This window comes from Abramis brama (genome assembly GCF_963993115.1).
Source record: "Abramis brama genome assembly, chromosome: 19".
Taxonomy (NCBI): Eukaryota; Metazoa; Chordata; class Actinopteri; order Cypriniformes; family Leuciscidae; genus Abramis; species Abramis brama.
Window position 1 is genome coordinate 18,809,864 of NC_139981.1, and position 24,895 is coordinate 18,834,758.

Below are 24,895 nucleotides of genomic sequence, written 5' to 3' on the forward strand. Positions count from 1 at the left end.
AGCAGATGGTTTTAATTAGTTGTGACTTAAAAAAAATGATACAAATGGTCTTAAAGTGAGTAGCAGCTCAGATTATAAAACAACAGAAAACCACCACTGTATAATGTAAAACATAGATGGATTAGCTGATGATAATGTAAACATGGCATAAATAATCTGCAGTTATAAAACATTAAAGTTCAAACAGAATTCCTGAATAAATCATATTTAAAAAAACAATAGCCCATATACTTTTTGGCCAGTCACCCAGTGATCCCTGAGAATGGAGTGAATTGTATTCCAACATTCCCTGACATCTGTTACTCTTTATTCCCTCATCATTTACAGAATCCTTTCACAGTGACAGAGGCCTGAAACCATATATAGTCCTCCAGGTCTCTCTTTCTTTTTTGTAGTTCCCCGGTAAGTGACAAATCACTGGCTATAGAGATGACTTGCCTTTTCACTTTTGTGGGAAATTTAAAATCCACTTTGGGTTTAAACCCAGTCACGCCACAATCCCGGTGCCCCAGAGCCATGACTGTGGTGGTCATGAGACGCACAGACTTGGCATCCGACAACAGGTCAGCCACAAATAGCGTCCGGAAAAGCTGTCTCAGACAGCTTGAGGTCCTTAAGCTGCTTTCTCCGGCCTCAACAGCCAATGCTTCCATGTTGACCTCGTACAGCTCGGTGGGAAGGATGGTAGACCCACCCAGCAGAAAAAGCACACAGGGAACATGGCTAAGAGAGAATAGGGCCTCAAGGTGAGCCAGCACCTCATCCAACTCCTGCAACGTCCGCTGGCACCGACGCCAGTCCAAGCCCCCTGAAGTCTTTGCAGACCGTCGGTTCACTGTGTCCTCCGTCTGTGAAAAAGAAAGCACAGTTATCATACCAGATACAAACTACAATTCAATTATGAATCAAACACATATGAGGCCTTCTGTAATACCTGAGTGGTATTATGCTGCTGTTTCTGCAGGAACACCATTTGGTCATATGTCATTGGCATCTGTTGCCGCTGGTAAAGGACACACTTCAGAAGCTCGCAAACTAATCTACAGCAACCGTCCTGGGTGATGTGCCCGGGGAAGACGACATTCACTCGTCCTTCCTCTCTCGCTCTCTTTAATATTTCCTCATCGTCAACATGGTGTGCAGATATTTCACTAGGTTCCCCCTGACTGCCAGAAGAACTGGCCAAAGCATTGGTCTGCTGGCAACCTTGAAATAAGACATTTACATGGCATTATTAACTGAAAAGAAAATGAGCAGAATAAAAATGTCAGAAATCTGTTTAGTCTGAGGCGAAGACTAGAATAGACAGACATAAGGGTCAATGATGTGACACTCATTTTATTTTTGTCCAGATCTAATAAATATTATATATATATATATATATATATATATATAAAACATATAACATTTTAATGATCACAATTGTATACATTGTGTTTAGGTCATAACCCTGATTCATGATATTTGCAAAGTAATATAATACATAAGCAAACACATATAAACATGTATAAAGACATACACACACATATATGTATGTATGTCTGTATATATATATATATATATATATATATATATATATATATATATATATGTGTGTGTGTGTGAGATTTTTTGACTTATCATTTGTAATCATCTTATTATTTATAATAACTGCCTCATATTTACTGATATTTAACTGACTGGTGTTTGATTTTCTATCACAGTTAGTTATGTGAAGCATAGACAGGAAATGGAACCGTTTATCACCACTTACCTACATCATGACCGTCACCTCTATGTGTGGAGATATTTCTGTTTTCTTTGCCCTCTGATGGTTTAAAGAGCTCAACATAAACCCTGTCTCTCTCAGTCTCACCAATGTTGTCCAGCAGGCACAAATTTTCCACCTGAGAATGAGGGGAGGATTCAGGATCATCGACACGGCACAAAATGTTCCTTTCCGTTTCTCCGTCAGATGAAACCTTTGTTTGTTCTTCGTGAGATGTGCACTGATTGGTGTGAATAAGTTTGTCATTGTAGCTGTTGTTAGAATTTTCGTTGGTGCTGCTGTGTTTGGTGACAGTCATGTTTGCACACTCAACCTCTCTCCTCCTCGATTCCTCTTCCATTTTTAATGTTTGAAACTTTGAATTTACCCACCGGGTACGGCATCATGGGAAACACAGGAACCGGAAATCACGAGAAATGTAATAAGAGTCTCATTCCTTTTTATTCACAATTTTTATTTCACGTTTTTATATTTAAAATGTGTTCGGTTAAAATGTTCGTGGCAGAGAAAATTTTGATTTATTTATTTTCTTTTTGTTCCTTTTGAGGTCCATTTTTTTTGTTTTCTCTTCGGGTTTCATAGAAGCGGTTAATTGCCGCCCTCTGCAGGTTGACTTTTTCACTGTCAGGACCATGGACTAAAAAAAGGTCAGCACCATTAATGGTTCTTGGCCATTCTTCATTAAATGCTATTATGTTATTGCAGGATTGATGGTTATTTGACAGCAGTGGAGGTCTTTGTGCATCTAGAAACATTCTGCACACTATGCCAGGCATGGAGAGACTTCTTTAGAGACTTCATGCATTACATTCGGGACTTTATAGACTTTACTGTTTTAAGTGCCTAATGTCTTGTCGAATAAACCCTTTTATCAATTAAATATTTACAGAAAATATGTTTTTTTTTGTGTGTGTGTATTTTGGAATAGGGTGATAATGCTAAGAACTAGTCAACTACGAAATAAGTAAGTTTTTTTTTTTTTTTTACACATTTTCTTCCAACAAGAGACATGCAGCACACATTTTAGGAACTCATTTCCAAGTGCGCACATCGTTAATTAATTCCTCAAAGCAACAGATTCTGAATGTTTCCACAATAATAATTATATCTAAAGTTATCCTCCTTATGAGAACAGATCAATGTGTCTCATTGTATGCATGTGGGTTAAAGGCATTGTACAAATACCACAAACCGGTTGCTACAGAATTTTACTTTCACAACCAGTAAATCACCAATAACATGTGATCCATCATTTCCATTACTAAATAGAGCTAAGGGAATCTAATTTAGATCCAAAATAATGTTTCATCTTGTGCAGTGGAAGCAAGAACAAATGAACCTCAGTACAAATGTTACAAAGTATTAGCATGGATTTCAAAAGTTATAATTAAAAAAGTTAGATTGCAAGTTAGTTAGAGAGTGTACCAGTCGCTAAACAGAAATTGCGTTCGCCAGAGGTAACCATAACAACAGTATCCCGCTAGCACGTTTTCCATTGCAATTTGAGTCACTTTGGATGGATGGATGATAGATAGATAGAATATTTTATGTCAAATCTGGGTAAAAAGTCAGTCAATAAAGTTGCACATCACTATACAACTGTATTAAATATGTGCTACATCCCCGCATTATTATCACGCACGGCGCTCCAGTCTTTTAAAGCTATTTTACTCGCTCCCCACGGTTGCTACCCTACCAGCCCTACAACGCTTTGACGCGCAACCTAGCGCACGTCAAGCGTGTGCGCATTTTATCTGACTGCCGCATGAAACAATCCAATCACAACACCACTTCCGCGTACGAATCGACCAATCACCGAGCGCCCTTTTGCACGCAGCCTCCACGGGTAGCGTTAAGATAGGTTGCGTCACCGCACACAGTCTCCCCACCAACTACAATTTGACAGTTTCTCAGGTGAGGAGTCACGCTACCGGAGCTCTTTCACTTTCTCTTGAGTTTCAGCGCGCACATCACTGTGAGCCTGGGGTTGTTTAACTCAAAAACCATTTACCAGAAGCCCTCACACCACGGCACCATGAGCAAAAAGAAAAAGGAGTGGAGAGCGGAGAAAGGTAAGGCTCTTTTGGACTCTGGTCGTGTCTCTTCCGTTTAAAGACAGGATTCATAACGGTAGTGTCAGTCTGGGGTTTGACATTCACCGGGTTGAACATGCGTTAACGTCACGTACGTGGCGGGAGAAATGTCTTCTTATAGATGCTCTGCCTCTTGAATCAACAGCATGGGGACAGACGCACACCTTCAGGTGCAGGTGGAGCATTAGTACATGATGCTGTGATCAAGGCCCTGATATGTCCAGCGTTAAATTATGTTTAAATGCAAATAAAATGTATTAATTAGTGTTTAGTCATTTTGAAATGAGCTGACACGTGCCTTTGTTTGGTGCAGCCAGTGAAGCACTGTATGATAAAATATTTCCATGAACCTTTGTACCATATGACTGACTCTGTGTGGTGTGAACCTGTAACGGGTAAATCCCTGTTTACTGTAAATCAGTTTGTATAAATGCACAAGCTAAATTACAAATTAGAAGGGCTGTTAATGGATTAAAAGTTCAGTGAGATGAATATCATGCACTCTGCAGTGGCTCAGTCCTGGTCCTGGATGTTCACCTTCATTAGTAGTTTAGTTCTATTGCCTTCATGTTTTTAGTATACTTTCCAAACATTAGTTGGTTCAGTTATGTTTAACCAGTATTGGAGTTGAACTATCCTTGGAGGTTCTCTACTGTTCTGTACTGTTCTATGCCGTTTTGGTAATCATATTTTTAGCTTGATTTTATGTGAGAACCTTAATGATTACGTCAGAGACACTTTATCATTATCATTAAGTAATGACATCATTAGATTAATTTATTTTAAGTGCACAAGCACTCCTATATTGACATAAAAGTCAACCACAGTGTGACCTGATGTTCAGGACAACAGTGTTTTTGGCATGTCCTATGAAGTTCCTATGAAGGAGTGTAAAACATTAGGTTGACAGTGACGTTACTTTACACACATTAATGGTCCGTTATCGTAAATCAAATGCATAATAATATGATAAATTATATATGATGAGAGCTGTTTACTTGTGGGCTAGTGTATTGCAGTGAACGGACATCAAATGTCCGACATTAAAAATGTCTTTATAATATTTTTTTTGGTGATTTGAGTAAATGAATTAGCGCTGTTGTCATTTGTTCTATTTTAAAATAGTACATCGTGAATACACATTGTGCTCATAAAGGAGCCCTTGTGAAAGTGATCTTCATTCGTGTAGCAATAGGGAGTGCAGAAGGATAAAAACAGAAAAAATAAATGAATAAAGATGGTTGAAAAGGCAGATGTAGGGGGCAGTGAGCATGAAAAATCAGTAGTGTCGGCAGTGGCACTTTGGAGCTGGTTTATAACAGGAATACCAAGCTAAAGTTTAATTTTGTCTTGAAAGAGAGACATTTTTATTTTGGGAGGGTTTTTTAGAGCTTGTTACATTTTATGTACATGTTAACTTCTTATTCTCACCACATAATAAACATAGTAAAGCCATTACAATAAAAACAATATATTTTTTATTTTAATTTATATGAAATACAGAATTATGGGAAGTAAATTTGCCCCTGCAAACCTTTTTTTTTTTTACTGTCCATTCTATGAAAAACCCTTAACAAAGGAAACTTAAGGAAAGGTAACATTAACTGGAGAAACAAAAGTGAAACTGAAATCATAGGAACCAACTGTGTAAGCTTTAGTCTAGTGCTAAACTAGTTACTAGCCTTTATTACAATGAAAGGCACATAAATATTTGGAAATGTTTGAATCATGTTGTCCATGAATGCTAGATAGAGCTGATCACACACGGTCTGGTTGCATGTCAGGCCTGCAGCTGTATGCTGAGCAGTGTACCCTCATTAGCCTGTCTTTGCTTTCTCACACATACTTACATGGTTGCCACAATTACCACACCAAAGAGTAGCCTACCACTCTGACACGATGCACAGAGCTAGTCGCAGATGTTCCTTTATGAACCCCTCTGATTCAAACTGATTAGCTTTGCTTCACAAGACATGCTCTTGTCTGTATATTATGACTGTATTGTTTCTTCTGTTCCACAGAGCGCTTACTCAGTCTTGGACTAGAGGATAGGCGCAAAGATTATCGGGGAAACTATGTGACGTTGGACAAGATACCCACCTGGGCAAATCATGACAATAATACAGGTAAATACCAAAGCCTTTCTGACTTCTGTTTTTCGACCGATAGCAGACCGGGGGAGTGCTTTGAAAAGCTGTTTAAAAATGATTTGCAATTCTGTTTGATGCTAGTAGATTACACACTTTACCTTCAAGTAGCCCACAAGCTTTTACAATAGTGAATTGGATACCGTTAATGTTTGGGATCAGTTAAGTGGTTTTTTTTGTTTTTTTAAAAAGTTTTTTAAACTCAGCAAGGATCCATTAAACTGATCAAAAGTGACAGTAAAGATGTTATAATGTTACAAATGATATATATTTCAAATAAATGCTGTTCTTTTGAACTTTCTATTAAAGTCGACATGAAATAAAAATTTACCCGATTTACTTTGTTAGCGCATATTACTAGTCTTGTGATGAACAATTAATCCGTGCAAGTTAATACACCGAAATAAATTGTTTGCCGTGGTAATCTTTAATCAGAATCTGAAAAGTTACTTTCAGTCTGGAATGGCGTTCCTTCTCTTATGACGTCAGTTTGACGGCTTGGGTTGAAAACGCTTAACCACTCCCCTCAAACCATCAGTATGCTATGAGCAGAGATGGAGAAGAGGAGCGCTAAAGTAATATGCCCTCTGTTCAATATTCCGTTTCACTTGGAAATACGTCACAACACTGGAGAAAAGTCGTTTGCAACTTCCGGTTCATGGGGACTTTAATCAAAGGATTCTGAAAAATGTATCACAGTTTCCACAAAAATATTAAGCAGCTCTTTTCAATATTGATAAAAAATAAGAAGTGTTTCTTGAGCAGCAAATCAGCATATTAGAATGATTTCTGAAGGATCATGTGACACTAAAGACTGGAGTAATGATGCTGAAAATTTAGCTTTGCCATCACAGGAATTAATTTGATATTAAAATATATTAAAGTAGCCTTATTGGTGAACATAAGGGACTTGTTTCAAAAACATTAAAATAAATATTTTGAATGATTGTGTATTTCTTGGTGAATAGCTTTAGAGCTCTTTTATAGTACTGAAGTATGTGAAAGTTATTCTGGAAGAAGGTACTGGTTGTTTCATGTCCTTCTTTGCCAGCAGACATCATAGTCACTCTGCATGCAAGTGACTTGCTGCCCTTTTAAAAAGAAAAGGACACATGGATCAGTGTGACCCTGACAGCTCAGATATCATGGCTTATTAATGGATGAACCTGCCAAAATTTTGAAAAGGTGTCAGCCGCCTTCCCTTTCATAGCCTATGTTTGTGCAGGATTGCTAGTGCTAAGATAGTTGAGCTACCCTGACCTAAGCTTATTTTTTTTTTTATAGATTTATTCGAAGGTTTCCCAAACTTATGCATATAAACAGACCAGAAAGACATGATCATGTTAAAGTTTTTCAATGTAGCTTAAATGCTGTTATGCGGCTGTTAAAAATGGCGGATTCAGCGGATGGCGGATTATGATTGGTCTGATTGCCTGTCAATCAAACTCCCTGAGAAGGGTCAATTGACACAGAAAGTGCTTGCTAATTCATTTAAAGCTACACTGCGTGATATTTTCCCCCATCTAGCGGTGAAATTGTATATGACTACCCAGTGAATATTAGTTTCTGTTCCTTTCAATTCCTAGGGCGTTTTAACTCCTATGGTGGCCGTATTATTCCAAGATTAACATGGCTTCCAGTTCGACTTCGTCCATGAGTGTTCCTTCAAGTGATGAGGCTACTTTAGAAAACTATTACAAAGTACATTTAGTTATTTAGTCAGTTAACATGTAAGTAAAATGAATAATAGTTTCATGTTTTTGTTATTTTGGTACCATTTCATTGCTAATATCAGCTATCCCAAACGAATGCAAGCTGTTTTTAATTTTCTGTATATTGAATGAGATTAATAGTGTAAGGCAATGTTTACAGCGTAGGCTACATAATTTTCTCCATGAGCAGAGTCAGAGACCAGTTGATGCGACGGATGTGCGAGGGAAAGCTAAAGGTAGAGGGAAAGGCGAGGGAAAGGCAAAGGAAAACTAAAAAACAAAGCCGGTAAAAAATTGCGCCTTTAAAACTATTCATCACCTGTCCGTCGCAGCACAGATTTATGTTACAAGGTAAACAATACTTTTTCACCATTGACACAAGGAAAAGTAACGCAAGTTATACTAGAGGTCGTTCTGGTGTTATGCACAACCATGCTATGGTTAGACAAGCAACTATAAAACTTTGAATTTACACAAATAGGCTGAATTACCTGTCGAGAAGAAAGCAGGCAACTTAGAAAATAGGCATGATCCTCCATCTTCAGCAATCTTTCAAATCTGCCGGCAGTCGCGAGTAATCTCCCCCTCGCATTCGTCACGGTGTAACTGAGTGTAAAACGCAAAAGGCGAAGCTTGAATTTCCAGGTATGTCCCTCTTTGGCGAATGTATTTTCAAGATGGAGGCGCAACATGGCTGCAGCCATTCGAGCGACTCGCTCGTATGTATTATAAATGGCAGATTTTATGCTTACGAGAATACTTTATTAGTTGGTGGACGTAATTACGCATGAATGAGCACATATACTTTTAATAGAACAAAGTGTTTTTTGCTAAGAATCAACTTAAAAAGTTACACAGTGTAGCTTTAATGAGACAGGGACACATGTAGGCACAGTACCTGTATGGATATAGCTTATCCAGCATAAGTGACAGCTCAGAGATTCTGGATTTCATCTGTCCTACAGATGATTCAGTGAAACAAGGCAGAGGAACTCTGCTATCATACTCTTCATGTCTCACAACTTTAACAGGACTCAATGACACTTACTTGTAAGTACACTACTGCATTCATGTCAGCAGTGCCTAGTTATACTATATATACTATACTATTTGTTTTAAAGTAAAATATCTGTGTAATGGTGGGTGAAGTGAGTAAAAAGTGTAAATACTCAGTGTAAATAGACACTAGCTATCCATCCAAAGTTGCAAATTTAACTTATGTGCTAAATTGGAATATTGGATAAAACATTTGTGAATAAAGCACTGTTTCCATCCCATGTGTTCAAGAGAACAAAATAGTCACTTCCTGGGAAATTTGCGCAAAGCATCTGTAATAAAAATGGAATTTGCTGTAATCGGGGAAGCCACTGTTGCTCTTTTATCCTACATCACAAATGACTTGCACCTTTTTCTTGCGTTCGGAAGCCTGATGTTTGTGAATGCAGTCGTGTGAGACACTTCTGGGAGGGAATTAAACCAAATCATTTTGATGACGGACTTTGGCTCAGGCATTTCAGAATAACTACATCAACATTTGACATGCTGTGCAATGAAACTGATCTGCTGGTTAGTCCAGTTATTCAGTCACATTCTCTGTTGAGGTAAAGTCATGTGAGGTTTTTTTTTGTTGCGCATTGAAAGATTTATTCAGTAAATGTGTTTCTATCGTAGTTTATGCCCATGTCTTCATATCAGATAAAAACGATGTAACTTAGAGTGAATACGTTTTTTTTTTTATGTGCATTTGTTGAATTTGTGTGCATCTTGGCGTTTCCATCCCTGGCGTTTTTTTTTTTTTTTTTTTTTTTGCAATATTCCAAAATTTGTATTGAACCCTAAACAATTTATTTTCATAACCTTTCTTGGTTTCTTGTCCGCTGGTGAGGAGATGGACTTGTTCTCATTTAAAGGTGAAGTGTGTAATTTCTGCTCTAGTGGCACCAAAAAGAATTGCATACTTTTTTTTTAATTTTTTTTTTACAGTTACAGCGGTCAGTTTACACAATTTCCACTCCAAACTCATGCAGTTGGTTTTACTGTGTTCTTCTGGTCGGGATGCTCAAAAAGTAGAGAATGTTTGATGGTAAATATTGTTGTTCTGTGGCACTCTTTTGGAGGGAATCAACCTACAAATACTCTTAGCTTGAGCTTAGTTTAACATATTGATCTTAGCTTAACATATTTATGCAGTTTAAAATCCATTCTGTTGAATTCTATTACTTTTAGTCTAAAATTAGCTGTGAAAATCATCAGATTCTGTGTGGGCCTATTATTTCCAAAAAAGTGCCCTTTTAAAGGTCCCCTATAATGCAAAATTCACTTTTGCATGCTGTTTGGACATAAATGTGTGTTGGCAGTGTGTGTACACAACCAGCCAATAGTGATAAAAATCCACTCACTCCTTTTTTATTAATCCCCATAAATCATCAGCAGTGTCTCCCAACGACCTGTTTTCAGAATGTTGTTTTAGTGACGTCACTAAGCACAGGCCCCGCCCACGAGTGTTGACAGACACTGCCGTTTCAACATAGACCCGCCCTGATCGAGTTCACAGCTGCTGCACTGACGAGAATGTCTCCCAAGAGTTGTAGGTGTTGTGTAGGGCTGTCACTTTACGTTCGAAAATCGATTGTACAATCGATCAGACCAACCAACACAAGTTTCGAAAACGAAAACAGGGAATCGATTTTAACAGTCTTTTCTCGGAGCGCGTCCAGCTCGTCACAATACGCCCGCAGCGAACGCGCGTCACACAGCAACTGCAGGCTCTGACAAACACACATAACAGCAAATTATCCTTCTGCATAATGTGTCTCTTTTTACTACAAAAAAAGAATGTGAATTCTGCCCTCATGCATACAAATACAGATTCGGGCTATGGTCAACAATCGCCTACGTAGGCAAAATTTGTTTGACATTTCTAACCGTAAACACATGTTGAAGACTGCAGTAATGTTTTTCATTGATGTTATGGCAGATTACTCTGCTTATTGTTTTTCGAGAATGTTGCACTCCTGTTTGTCATTGTGCATGAAACTTCACGCCAATAAATCAACAGGAATATTGCTGACTTGTGTGCGTCTCAAGAGCCCTCTTTACGTTCGTGCTAATGCCTGTTAGTTGTCCGTGGATTTGCCCATATTTGGCGTTTAATATAGAAGCGTCTTTAGACATGGAAAATCGTTTTTACAATCGATTCAATGAACACTTATGTCTCAAAAATCGAACAGGATTTTTTCACAAAAATGACAGCCCTAGTGTTGTGTGGCTGGATGTATTAATCCACATAGCACTCTCTATTTACTCCCGAAATCTGAGGCAGCCGCTGAAGACAAGGTGGAATTATTTTGTTTTTAAAGAAAATGCTCCCTCAACTCTACATACTTGCGCACTTCTTATAACTTACTGTGTTTACTCAGCTCTTACGGTGATTTTCTGAAGTAAAACTGACGCTTCATCTTTTGTGTGATGTACAATAAACTTTATTAAACTCATCAGTATATGTTTGATCATCATTCAGACCTGGTCCGAAACAGCAGACTTGTAGGCTATTAATAATGGATACATACAAGCAGATGACAAATACGTTATAACCGTAATTAAACTACTATACCTGTTCCATCTCTATACAGCACTCTGACTCTGTAGGCATTATTGTCCGACCCGAAATGAACACCGTTACTGAGAGTTTCTGATATTATTATCATTCCGTGAGATGAAATTGTCCTGAGAGACTGAGCGCGAGCTCGTGAAGCTCCGCCCCCTGGGCCGTGCAGCAGCAGCTTATTTGCATTTAAAGGGCACACACTAAAACAGCGCGTTTTTCTGAGCCCCAAAAAATGACAATTTAAACATGCTGTAAAAAGTGATCTGTTGGGTATTTTGAGCTAAAACTTCACATACACACTCTGGGGACATCAGAGACTTATTTTACATCTTGTGAAAAGGGGCATAATACGGGACCTTTAAATAAAGGATGTTTTTAAAGAAATACAAATAAAAAAATAAAAACTCTTTTAAAGTCCTCTGGGCATTTTCATCTTTAGTTCTGTAGTGAGAGGATGTTGGAAAATGCTAAATTAAACACTTCCGTTGACTTGGATGAGGTTTGTTCCTCGCACATCCTGTGTGTGCTCCTCCAAATGGCTATGCCCTGTGCCAAGCAGACCTGGAGATGAACTGACAGGAACAGAACTGGTCCTTTCACATGAGCCGGAAATTTTCTCCGGCTCTACTAATCTAAAAGGACAGTCTGTAGGATGTGCTATAGTTCATTTTTCAAATAAGCATAATGAACACTACTTCTTTTAGCTTGCAAATGTTAATGTATTTTTTGCATATCATTTGTCTGCAGCCTATGGCATTAAATAGAGCTGACCGACTGGCCAATGCCAGCAGTTTGAGACCTGATGGTTTGGACACTCTATTCGTTGGATTACTATCTGTTCTGTTAACCCATATGCATAGCGTTACATGCCAGCGCTTTAACCAACCAGATCTGATTTCATTGGTTTCTACTCCGTTCTGGGAGCTGGTAAAAGCTACTTGAAAAGGTGACTTATTTGTAGATTTACATATACTTACATGCCTGTTCAATTGAAAGTTGGTTCAAATGTGCAGTGTTCTGTCAGGTTTGGCATTTGATGCCAAAAGGAAGAACTGAGATTAGAGTTATCAAAGAGCATTAAACAAATAAATAAAGATTAGATGAATCTGAGTGAGTCCATGAGATGTATTCTTTTTAAATAGTGTATGTACAGGGGTTGGACAATGAGACTGAAACACTGGCCAATATATTGTTGGAGGATTCACACCTATATATGCGCAGCCTGGTTGCCAATCTTCACTGATTTTACATTCCATCAGTAAGAGCAGAGTGTGAAGGTTGAATTAGCAGACCAATAGTACAGCTGTACATATTGCAAGAATCCACACAATATAATGGGAGACATATCAGAATTCAAAAGAGGACAAATTGTTGGTGGGTGACTCTCTGGCTCATCTGTGACCAGGTGTATCAAAAGCTGTGGTATCCAGGGTAATGTCGGCATACCACCATGAAGGACGAACCACATCCAACAGGAGTAAATGTTGATGCAAGAGGAAGCTTGTCTCGAAGGGATGTCCAAGTACTAACCCGGATTGTATCCAAAAAACATAAAACCACAGCTGCCCAACTCAATGCTGAATTAAATGGGCACGTCGATTCTCCTGTTTCCACCAAAACTGTACGTTGGGAACTCCATGGAGTCAATATTCATGGTCATGGCTATAGCCAAACCTTTGGTCATTCGTGCTGTAGCAAATTAGCTCTAAAGAAATATTAATAATCAATAATAACTTGTTATAATTGATTATGAATATTTGGATCAGTTAATAGAATTAACTTAATGTTGTAAATTAATATTTATGGGATGGGAACCTTTCTTGCTTTATAGTACTACTAAGAGAAAGTAGTCAAAATCTGCATGATTAGGGATGATTAAATGATTAGTATTTAATGAGCTTGAAACACAGACAACTTTAAGTGTGACATGAACAAGATTTTATTAACTAGACTAAACACTTAAACTACTCTAACATACACATACATACATGCATACAGTTTACCAAGGGAAAGAGAGCTGAAGCAGAATACAGGAAAGCAAGAAGTTATAGCATTGTTTGAAATTCAGCAGATCAACAGCCTTGAGCAAACCATCAGTTTAGTTCTAACACGCCCTTCTTAAAAAGGGGTAAGGATACTTAATGTATCAAATAATGAGACTAAGTTTGATGCTTCAATGTCTCGCCCATTTGAATTAAACTGTCCTGATGCAATTTGTTGAGGCTCCAGTTGATCTTTGCTGATGTTGTCTTGATGAGAGAAAGAACCAGTGGGAGTCAGAGGATCTTTGTTGAATGGAAAGACAAGGCCGCAGGCAGCCTGGCACAAGCTTGGGGGTCCTTAGAAGACTTCTAGTTCAGCATCATCTTCTCATCAGGATTTCAGAAAGGAACTAAGAGAGTAAAGCCCAATTTATACTTCTGCGTCGAACTCACACTGTAGCTACGTCGTAGGCTGTGTGTTGCACAGAAGTATAAATCAGCCTTAAGAGACTAAGAGGTGTGATCTTGTGATCAGTGATTTTTTTAAAGCGTGAAGATGTCACACCCTCTGGATGGTTCTGAGCCTATAAGAAGTTGTTCCCTTTGGAGGGAATTTCTTTACGACCTTTTGTTCAAGCAGGCCTTTGAACATGTAATTTGATTTGGTGTTTAACAAAAGAATCTTCAAGATTCTTATAATACTAATGCATCACAAAATTAGCTAAATGTAATGAAAATTAACATATGGGGGACAAAGATTGGAGTTTATAGAGACTAAACTTGCTACACATGATTTTGGTTAACCATAGTATGCAAGTCTGAAACATTAATCCAAAAGAGTTGAATGAATACATAGGCCAAACCACATAAAAGGAAAATGTTTATTTATACATTTCTCAAGTGGTTATATATAGAATATATAGGATTAAAAGGGTTTATTTCTCCTCCTCAGCAAGAATTAAGTGAGAGTCACAACTCTCTGCAAAAAAGTCTTATCAGTCTTCATGTGTCCTGTACACTGTAAAAAAAAAATTACATCCCCAAGTCAAAAATTTCAAGTGACCGATAACTTCTACATTTTTCAATTAGTCTGACGTATTATTTCTCATTGAGTCAATGTTAACAGACTATTGCAACAAGAATTTCACTTGGGCCAATTGAAAAATTTAGATGTTATCGGTCACTTGAAATTTTTGATTTGGGAGGGTTAGAAATTTTTTACAGTGTAACAGGACACTGGGTTCTGCCAGTGTGTGTCAGCTTAATTTGGGATGTTAGTTTTGGGGGAAGTTTCATAGACCTTTGTTGGGAGAGTGAGTTTGCTGGATTATTCATTAAATATAATGAATAATTTGTGTGTGTCTGATTGGTCCAGATGCTACAGCGCCAATGCCAAATGTCGGTTTCATTGGTGCCAACAGTGGAAATCTTGGGCTGTGGACAAAGTGAAACATAACTGTTCTCTGAGTCCACCTTCAATTCAATTCAATTTACATTTATTGTTGTATCGCGTATATTGTTGTATTCACAATACATATTGTTTCAAAGCAGCTTTACAGAAAATGCATGTCTACACATTACAATTTAAAGTGATCTGTTATCAGAGTAACGTACAGAGTAATGTAATTGAGAAATTTACATAGAAAAATCATGCAGTTAACTAACAATGTATTAATTTACGGCAGAAACAATGAGCTCATTGAAGTAATAATTACAAGTTGTGAACATAATAATTACATTACATAGAAAATTTAGCATTAGTGCATGTTGATTTAGAGTCTGATCTGAAGTCCTCTCAGGAGTTGATCCTGTCTCTTCACAAGTGTTGGGCATCTGAAATCTTTGTGAGATGCTGGATCCAAACTGGAGCTGACGTGCTCTAGTTACCTCGGGACGGGCATCCCGAGATAAAACAGAAAAGCAAATGGAGAGTAATTAGTATAGCTGCTGTTCATAACATTAAGCAAATATAATCATGTGCATTTGATCTGACCTAAATGTTATGAGATGTATTATGTGAATGCTTGGCTGAAGAGATGTGTCTTTAGTCTAGATTTAAACTGGGAGAGTGAGTTTGAGCCCCGAACATTATCAGAAAGACTATCCATCACTGTCTTTCCCACGTCCGTGGGAGTTAAGGTGTGGAGAAGCCCCAAAAAGGCTTGACACCCGGACTGCTGTGTTCCCAGAGTGAAGCACAGGGGGTGAAGATGTTTTGGGATGCAATATCATGACATTCCTTACTGTGCTTGATGTGTGCGTCACTGCCAAGGACTACCGATTCTGGAGGACCATGTGCACCTAATGGTTTAAACATTGTACCCTGAAGGGGGTGCTGTGTATCAGCAGGATAATACTCAAAATCCCTCTGGCCACTGTGAAGGACTTGGATCTGTCATTCTCTAAATTAATTGATGCGGTATTGGCTGCAAAATGAGGCCCTACGCCATACTAATAAGTTATTGTGGTCTTAAATCAGGTGTTTCATTTTCATTGTGTGTACACTCTTAAGAAAAATGGTTCTAAACAGTACCAAATTAGGGTTCTTCGGCTTGTACCTAGCAGAACCCTTTTTATAAGGTTCCATAAAGAACCATGCTTTGAAAGTGCTATATAGGACATTAATGGTGTTATAAATAATATTTTCAATGATATTTATTTTCATTAATATTAGTATTAGCATCTTCATATTATTAATATTACTATAATTTGTTATTATAAATTATTCATTAATATTGTTTTTTTTAGCCCTCTGTCTGCCTGGTCTTATATCTTGTTGCCTCTATTTGGGTTTTACATGAAATAAAACAGCATGTTGTGTCAATTAGGAACTTTTATTTTTTATTGACATGGCAGATTGTAGCAAAAATGACAGTGCTCTTACAACAGTGGTTAGCTGAATACATTAATAAATCGACACTGAACACGATATAGATGTAATGAAAACCAAGTTCCAGTGAAATATCTTCACAATTCCCTATGATGTCTTTACATCCTTCATTATGTGTGTAATCTGAGTAGCAGTTTCTCTCTGCAGATGATGAGGTTATGATACGTGACAGCATCTGAAATACACAATTGATTTTAGAGTTACGGTGTGTCTCTTCCATTTGATTATGTAAAAACAATTATATTAATGAAGGCCAAAATTAGCAAAAATGGACAGTATGAGCCCTTTACCATGTTAAAAAGAAAAAGTGATATAAAGTCATGGTATAGCATTAATGTTTTTTTGTGACTGGGTATGTTTAAGCATAAAGTCATAATTAAAAAAAACAAAACAATATGGATCATAAATTCCATATCCGTTACTTACTTTGTGGAGAAGTGAAGATGAGTATCCTTAACTGAACAGAGCTGCTCACACTTGCATGTTAAACTAAAAAGAGAAAAAGACGTGATTGTTAGGAAATTATTGTTACAATTTTTAAAGTTATAATTTATAGACATTTTAAGAAAGAAATCATTTACCTGTTGAGAGTATGTTGACAGTCTTTGTAGTAACTGTAGTTGTACAGCTGAGCACCAGAAAATCAGTAATGAAGAGGCTTTGACAGTTACAGATTTGAAAAACAAAAAAGCGGGAATAAAGAACCCTAAACTCTAACACAAAGAACCATTTCAGCACATAAAGGGTTCTTCATGACGATACGGTACTAAATAGAACTGTTACTACATGTAAAGAACCACACTAGCGTTCAAAAGTTTAACATCGGTAAGAGATTAGATTGTTTTAGATTGTAAGTCTCTAATGCTCACCAAGGCTACATTTAATTAATTAAAATACAGTAAAAAAGTAATATTATAACTGTTATTGTAACTTTCTATTTTAATACATTTTAAAATATAATTTATTCCTGTGATGGCAAAGCTGATATTATTATTATTATTATTATTATTATTATTATTATTATTTTTTTTTTTTTAGCATTCATTACTCCAGTCATCAGTGTCAAACGATCCTTCAGAAAATGATCAGTTGAAAACAGTTGTGATGCTTAATATTATTGTGGAAACCGTGATGTAGTAGATGGGCACAATTGATATTAAACAAATCAGTCAAATTTGTCCAAACGTTCTACTGGCAGTAGTTAGAAAGTTTTGCACTGAAGATACCAGTTCCTGAGAGAGGTTTTTTTTATTTTAGTACGTTCACCCACCAGGCCACGTCTCTGACAAAGTCTATTTGTTTTTGACCAGTGGCCACAGGGTCTCTACCACTTCTTAATTTATATCATGTAGTCCTGTTCCATCTTTCAAAACTTTAGTTTTTAGTGATTGCAGAGTGCATATTGGTCAGTACAGTGTTGTAAGACCTTTGATGAAACGGTTTTGCTCTGATCAATATCGAGAGTCAACATGCAGTTGAAATGGTAGCTCTTGTGTAATTAACTTTACTCTGTCCTTACCTTACAGCTACTGAGGAAGAAGAACATCAGTCTTTCTCCTTGGCTGACAAAGTGAGTCTGTACAAAGGTGACATCACCATCCTGGAGATTGATGCCATAGTGAATGCTGGTGAGTTTGCTGATTCTGATCAATTCTCACAGTTTTAGTACATTAGCAAGGGATTTAGTGCACAATTACTGCACTGTGATTTTTATTTCAAGTTTATTTTAGCGTTTGCTTTAGCTGAACGGTTTGCATAGTCTTTGATGCACTTTGCATTTGTTGTCCTTGCCTGACCTCTAGTGTCTATAAGTGGTACACTTCTTTTTTTTTTTTTTTTTCTTTTTTTTTTTTTCTTGTTCTGATGCATTCTACAGGATGGGATGTGAGATTCCTGCTTATGTATATTTATTTTTGTACAGTGTGTGTTTCTCTCCACTGTGGATTTTCCTGTTTTTTTTTTTCTGTTTATAATAGTTCTGTATTGATTTGCCGTGAATGTTCTTTCACAGGAATGTTGCGTTTCCTTTTCAGGATGAAACGGGAAACCAAGATACAAACTTGTAAAAATGACTCTTCCTTTTGTTTGCAGGGTTAGATAGTATTATTTGTCTCTCTGGCTTGTTAATTGTCTTGTCATATTGCAAAAACCTATTTACTTTGTGCCCATTATTGCCTCTTTAGTAAAAATCTATCAATTTGTTCTGAATGGAAAGGAGTAGTTTTTTAGTAGATGTTCTGCAGAAATAGATGCGTGTTAATTGGGTTCTGTTGCGGTGAGGGAGCACATAGATGACACTGCAGAGTATTTAGTATATATTGTGTGGGAGATTGTCATTGATTAGATGTGTTCACTCAAGATGCTTATCTCAGCATCAGTCTTGGAGAGGGAATAGTTTAACATTTCCGTCACAGAGAGTGATTGGAAATAGTGTTGCGGTTCATGTCTGAAACCGCTGTCTGTTTGACGAGCATCTGTGAAATGTTGTTTTTTTTGTTTTGTTTTGCTAGACCATTGAATCTTTAACAACAAATGAAATTCTTAACAGCTGTATTGTGCTCTGCCTATAACATGTACAAACATATGTTTTTGAAGGATTGAGGTTTTTTGTTTCTCTCAATGTAGTTCAGGCATTATGCAGCCTAATTGAAGTAACGATGCCTGTGAGCTTTGGGATATTTAGACCAATCTAAACCTTCTGTTGAGTTTACTGCTGTTCTGGGAGCAGAGGAACCTTGTACACTAGTAGATTCATTATCACTGGAGCTTGCCTTTCTGTGTGTATTGATACCCTTCCTAGGATATTTCTACAGTTTTCATAGTGTGATGTAGGACTACAGGCTGATATAGCTAAATATGAACCTGTTTTTAAATAAGCGATCATATTAATTATTAATTGTATGCTTAATGTGATATGTACACACACATGCAACACAAATGTTCACAACATAATGCAACACTGATTTTGCAAAGTGTCAAAGTAAAAATAAAAAATAAAAAACAAAATAAAATAAAAAAATTATATATATATATATATATATATATATATATATATATATATATATATATATATATACATACATACATACATACATACATACATACATACATACATACATACATACATACATGTCATACATACATACATACATACATGCATACATTAGTTTTTTTTTACTATCTGACACTTTGCAAAATCAGTGTTGCATTATGTTGTGAACATTTGTCAGGAATTTGTGCCTAATTCTATGAATAATTAAGTATTTAAGGTGTTGAGAACAAAGGGCTATTGTTTTCAGAGGTCTGGGACAGAACCGTGGACCCAGTGGGAAGGCTTTACCTCAGAGGATCTTTGAGTTTGAATCCTAAAAGACCCTGAGAGAGTTTTCGTGGTTGTCCCTTGACAACTGCTTTTGTATACAAGACAACTTTCCCCTCTAAAACTTTCCGCAAGGTTGCAGAAAGGTCAGTCAGCAAAGAAAACAGGAAATGAGAGAACAGGCTGAGTGGGACGCTTGTCTAATCTCGTGGTCTGACGCAATCATACCGATGTGAAACTGCAACAGTAAGCAAAACGAATCATGCGTTCAGTTGCACTGTGGTTGAGCTTTTCTCTGTCCTTATTTCAACAAGTTTTTTTTTGCGCATTCTTCACATCAGTGGTTGCATAAAATAATGCAAAACTGTTTTGTAGGGTTTGTGGCATTGAATTAGGAAAGTAATTGGTTTAAAGGCTTCAGAGTATGAGGGGGACGACTTATCATGCAGACGGGTGGCTGTTCATCCATCAAAGGCCAGTGGCTCAGGCCAGGAAAGTAATCGCATTATTGCAACCATGCTTTGAAATGATTCTTAAAGCCCCATTTGCTCCAGTGTTTTTGAGTTTAGATTCCTGGAATGATGTTTCCATCTCAAAGCTATAATACGATGATAAGAACAATCAGAAAGAATCTCTGCGATTGGGGGGAATTGTCTTTTTGTTTCCAGCAGTTATGCTGGAAATGAATACAGCATTGTGCTCTTGAGGAAAAAAAAAACAGTTGCTGGGGTGTTTTTCTTTTTTATTCTTCAACGTGCTGTTATTTTTAAACTCAGAAATATGTCAGATTACATATTAAAATGGCTTGTAAACACTTTACAAGTCACTTTAATCAAACTATTGTATTGGATAGCAGTGTTGTCAAAAATATCAATATTTCGATACGTATCGATACTGAATTATCTGAAATGATTCCAATACTACTTTTCTGCAGGATTGATAAACTGATACCACCTGCAAGTTATCTTTCTTTCTTCCCTCTGATGATGAATTGACAGTTTGAAAATGAATGTGTGTAGTATAAATGTAATCTGGACTGACGTCCTATATTCACCATGTTGTCTTTGTCATGTGACCTACCATGTCATGTCACACTGACATTTACAACTCCTCTCCTCTCATGGGGTAGTAAAATGTTCTTTGGATGCACTCTTCAGATTCTTGCTGGAAATAGTAAGTCATCCAGGTACATTTCGCCTGCTTACTTTTCACCTATGTACTTTTTGGTACTTTTAGTTTTATGAATACTGTGAATTTTCATATACTGTTTTTCACCTAGTATATAGTACGGAAGTATGCTATTTCGGATGGAGCCTTTCTCTAGAAAAAGCGGGTGAATGAAGGAAAGTTTCTTTCAATCCCTCTGAGATTTGATAAGTCTATCAGGCAGTAGCACTGATTGCCAGTTTCTTACTTAAAGTGAATTGCATCATTGAGTGGATCTTGGATGTTAGAAGAAAGACAACCAACCTCCCCATAAGAGTCCCAGCTGACTTGAGACCCGTTCACTTCACACCAATAACTATAAAGATAACTATAACGATAACTGCTATATTATCGCTAATATTATAGCAGTTATCGTTATAGTTATCTTTATAGTTATCTGTGTCGTCCACACCATTGGACGATATCGTTCTATTTATTATAAGCGTGCGCTGCAGTTTTGTCATCTGCTGCTTTATATGCACAAGCTCGTTTAAGCAGGGTGGATTTTTTAATCGTTCATTAGCTGGACCTTGGTGTGTTGGTTTATAGGTAATCAGTTATTTTCCTGCACTTAGAAAGTGATTGACTTGATGAGCCTGATTTCCGCTGTCCTCGCACATCTGACAGTCTTCTCTTCTGGCCCTCGCATAGAAAAACAACTTCATAAAAACTCTTAAGAAAGGAATGAAATTGACTGATTATCATGGTTATTTTTCTAATTATGCAGAGAGGTTGGCGCAAGGACCGCCCGGTCATCGTAAACTTTTTTTCTCTTCCGATTATAATAGTTTTTACTCCTCTCCAGCTCTTTTATTGCGTTTAGCATTGAGGAATATTACTGCAATAAAGAATCCTCTTGAGGGCCTTGCTCAAAAGGCCTACTTCAGATCATAAAAATATTATATTCCATAGCTTGAGTTTGAGGACTTTGGTGAGCAGGATTAGTTTATCTGGCGTTTTTATTCTTTCTCTATTAGAAAGGTGTGGTTGCTGACATACATTTTTTTTTAATATAATGCTTTTAGTCTTTTCCAATAATGACTGGAAAAGCATGAAAAGGCCAAAAAGCACCATAAAATGGGTACATACAACTTCTGTAGGCATATTGTAGCTATTTAGAGGCTAATATTTTGTGTTCTTCACTGAAAAGTTAAAAGGTTACTCTCCAAACCATCCCTTTGACTCTATTTTTTGGCTTCAGAATGATAGACTTTTTGGGGAAATGTTTCCTGTAAAACTTAAAATCTTAAAACTACAATGCAATATGGTGAAATAATTCCCACCTTGTAAATAAAAAAATGCCACTGACCAATTGGTAAAGTAATCCTATCACTGCAGCTTTCATTAGAAGCTCTGGTTCCCATAGAAACAGTCAGTGTCCTGCAAATTTGCACATGGTACTACATGGTACTATGTGCATTGGCCCAACCTCAAATTTACTTAAAAAGAGTTAAAAAAGCATATAAGAAACTACATATATGGGATTTTTATGGCTGATTTGAAATATTATTTAAATGCATACGAAAATGTTACGAAATAGTTATCTGGGGGCTGCATCATTCTCTCTTGGTCTGTTGGTCTTCATTGTCTGAAGTGTCTTGGAGAAATCATTTATCCAGCTGAATTGCTTGACATCTTTGAAATAGATTGGGAACTAAATTAATGATTTTCTTTTATTTAAACGGATAGTTCACTCAAAAAATCTAACGTTATCATAATTTGCTCACCCTCGTGTTGTTCTAAACTTGTATGACTTTCTTAACACAAATTAAATTATTTGAATTATTTTGGGGTGTGCCCTCTCTTTTAAGTACACTAAATGCTGTGATGATAATATTGTGCTTGGTTTTCTTTTGAACAGAATTGTGCTGTAAAGATTAGGTCTACTAATCTAGCATCTAATTCTGGAGATCTTCTCCTTGTGACTTTTGTTGCCTTCACAACCATTTGAGTCACTGAAAACCAAAACATTTTTTAATACAGCAATGTAAGTGAATAAAGTGTGCTGGTTTTACACCAGGCCCTGTAGAGTTTGCATTGGAAATGTCAGGCAGCATGAAATTAAATGGCAACAGTAATTAATTCTGGGCGGCTTCATGCTGCATGCTGAGAGAGGTGAGGCTGTAAGCATGTTAAATGGGTTTTTAAATCACTCTCTGGATGGCCAATTATTTTTTCATAGAAATAAATTTCTTGTCAGAGCTGCTAATTGAAATAGCAACTGACATCAGGGTCGTGATAGGTGCAGAAATTTTAATTGCTCTCTTTCTTGTTTTCACACAAGGTGTCGGTTCGCAAAGCAAGCAAAACAAACACTGGATAAAAAAAATGCTGTCTGACAGAGCGGTCAGATGGTGAAGCGTCTAAATGTAGCATTGAAACTTGTGCCAAAAATATCTGTCTGACAAAAAATGAGAACAAAGTCAACATTAAAACTTAAACTAAAAATAAAAATGTAAAAAAACAACTGAACTTGAGTTGTGTGAAGCATATGGTTGAGCACTTCACCATTTGAAGATGTCGTGCAGGCTTTGTGCTCAGGAGGGGAGAGTGTCGGTTTGTAATTATGAGAGCTGTTCAGAAAGAAACAGAAAACTGTGTCTTTTGCCCTGTAGCGTGGTGAGACGTAGCCACAGACGAATGCAGTAATGGAGTCTAATGCACTCTGCACATTAAATGTTCTATGAGTCACAAAGCTTAATGGAGAGCACTTGCATGTTTAACCGAAGACGGGCCTCGGCTCTTTTGTAATTGACATTTTGAAAGTGGGAAAAGAGCACTCCTTATCAACACGACTTGCAAAGGGGGGGAAAAAGGGCCAGTGTTTAGTCTTTCATCATCAAAAAAGGGCCCTAAGATGTAAAGCAGAGCTTATGTTGCTAAAAGCACAAGAGGTATCTTTTGATTTGCTAAAGTGAATTCACATTCATTTTCTTTCTCTTCGTTTAATGTATACACACAGTGATGTATCTTTTAGAGCAGGTGTTCCCAAACTTTTTCATTCCAGGACTCTTAATTGCTACATTATCAGAAATTTTGCTAATGATTAAAATAGCAGCGTAATGGCTACGTTGTAATGATATGAAGAATAACCGAGTAGTTTCAGTCTGCTGCCTCAACTGATTTACACAGACATGGCAGAACAAATTTACAGAAATGAATTATGTAGTGTAGGCTATATATAATGATTTCTGTAGTAAATGAAGTTATGTAGCCTACTGTAAGCTTAATCTTAATCAAAAGTAAAAAAAAAAATCTTAGATATTTTAGTACTAATATCTACGGTTTAATTTCTTCATTTACAGACATTAAACTATCAAACGCTTGTCCGGATATGAACTGCGATCCACGCTGCGAGTGTTGTTAAACTCATCATGGTGTTCAGCGCATAAAACGCTTTTGTACTTGTGTGTGTGTGTGTGTGTGTGTGTGTGTGTGTGTACATGTGAAATGCTTTTTACATACATTTTATTCCTTATGTTGGTAGGTAGCCAAATGCACGCGGGGGAATGCAAACAACGCGCTCTTACAACCATATCTCTGAAAGACAACAGCGCTGAGTTGAGCAGACGACAGAGATGAATGCGTTTCCCAAAAGCATCATAGGCCTAATTGGATCTAGAACCATTGCCACTAATAGTCTCTACGATCAACTTAGCTCAGGATGCTTTTGGGAAACGCAGCCCAGACCTAAATCAGCCATTCGCGACATTTGAATTCTCCGGTGTAATGCAGAATACAGCACCAGTGATTGGAGTAAACGAGTTTCTTCCCGTTAATAATGCGCACACCCAACAGCTTAATAAACCGAGTCACTCTGAGACGCTGAAAACGCACGTGCTTCATGAAACACAATGCTGATATTTATATAATTAAATTGCAGCCTTTGCTATTTGAAAATCACACAAAGCAATATAACACTTTCTATTTAATATTCACTGAAATGTAAATTTGGCTGCAGCCAAGTGACTGCTCTTCCCACTCTGACCCACAGTTTACATGGTGCGTGCACCAGTAGAACTCCTAACATACACAAAGTTCTACACACACCCCTCTCCATGCATGTTAGTTAAATATTAATATATAGTAAATATTTGGGCTAATTTTATTATGTTTTCAGATGCCTGTAAGTAAGGCTGGGCAATATAGCTAGAACAAGATTGACCCTGCA

The 24,895-nt window shown here is 37.1% G+C and overlaps 3 protein-coding genes across 4 annotated transcripts in view; 1 reads left to right on the top strand and 2 right to left on the bottom strand.

Moving 5' to 3' along the window:
- snx5 (sorting nexin 5) overlaps positions 1-24,895 on the bottom strand; it is a 210,962-nt gene that overhangs the window by 85,476 nt on the left and 100,591 nt on the right. The gene's annotated exons all lie outside the window — the stretch shown is intronic.
- mad2l1bp (MAD2L1 binding protein) lies at positions 31-2,151 on the bottom strand. The gene is made up of 3 exons (XM_084092336.1): positions 1,754-2,151; positions 935-1,206; positions 31-848 (listed from the first exon to the last, which is right to left on the bottom strand). Exons 1-3 carry the CDS (start codon positions 2,106-2,108, stop codon positions 318-320), a joined length of 1,158 nt encoding a protein of 385 aa, XP_083948462.1. The 5' UTR covers positions 2,109-2,151; the 3' UTR covers positions 31-317.
- macrod2 (mono-ADP ribosylhydrolase 2) overlaps positions 3,600-24,895 on the top strand; it is a 561,583-nt gene continuing 540,287 nt past the window's right edge. Inside the window, exons 1-3 of one of the 2 annotated variants that reach the window (XM_084093701.1) lie at positions 3,600-3,840; positions 5,883-5,987; positions 17,726-17,827. In XM_084093701.1, coding sequence (XP_083949827.1) covers positions 3,804-3,840; positions 5,883-5,987; positions 17,726-17,827 — 244 coding nt within the window. In that variant the 5' untranslated portion in view covers positions 3,600-3,803. The remainder of the gene's footprint in view (positions 3,841-5,882; positions 5,988-17,725; positions 17,828-24,895) is intronic. The other variant, XM_084093700.1, reaches the window with a different exon arrangement.

Excerpts from the sequence above, each read along its gene's own strand:
- mad2l1bp (XM_084092336.1), bottom strand. The coding sequence starts at position 2,108 with ATGGAAGAGGAATCGAGGAGGAGAGAGGTTGAGTGTGCAAACATGACT. Across the intron at positions 1,207-1,753 it reads AGGTGACGGTCATGATGTAG|GTTGCCAGCAGACCAATGCT; the intron begins GTAAGTGGTGAT and ends TCTTATTTCAAG. Across the intron at positions 849-934 it reads AGCAGCATAATACCACTCAG|ACGGAGGACACAGTGAACCG; the intron begins GTATTACAGAAG and ends TCTTTTTCACAG.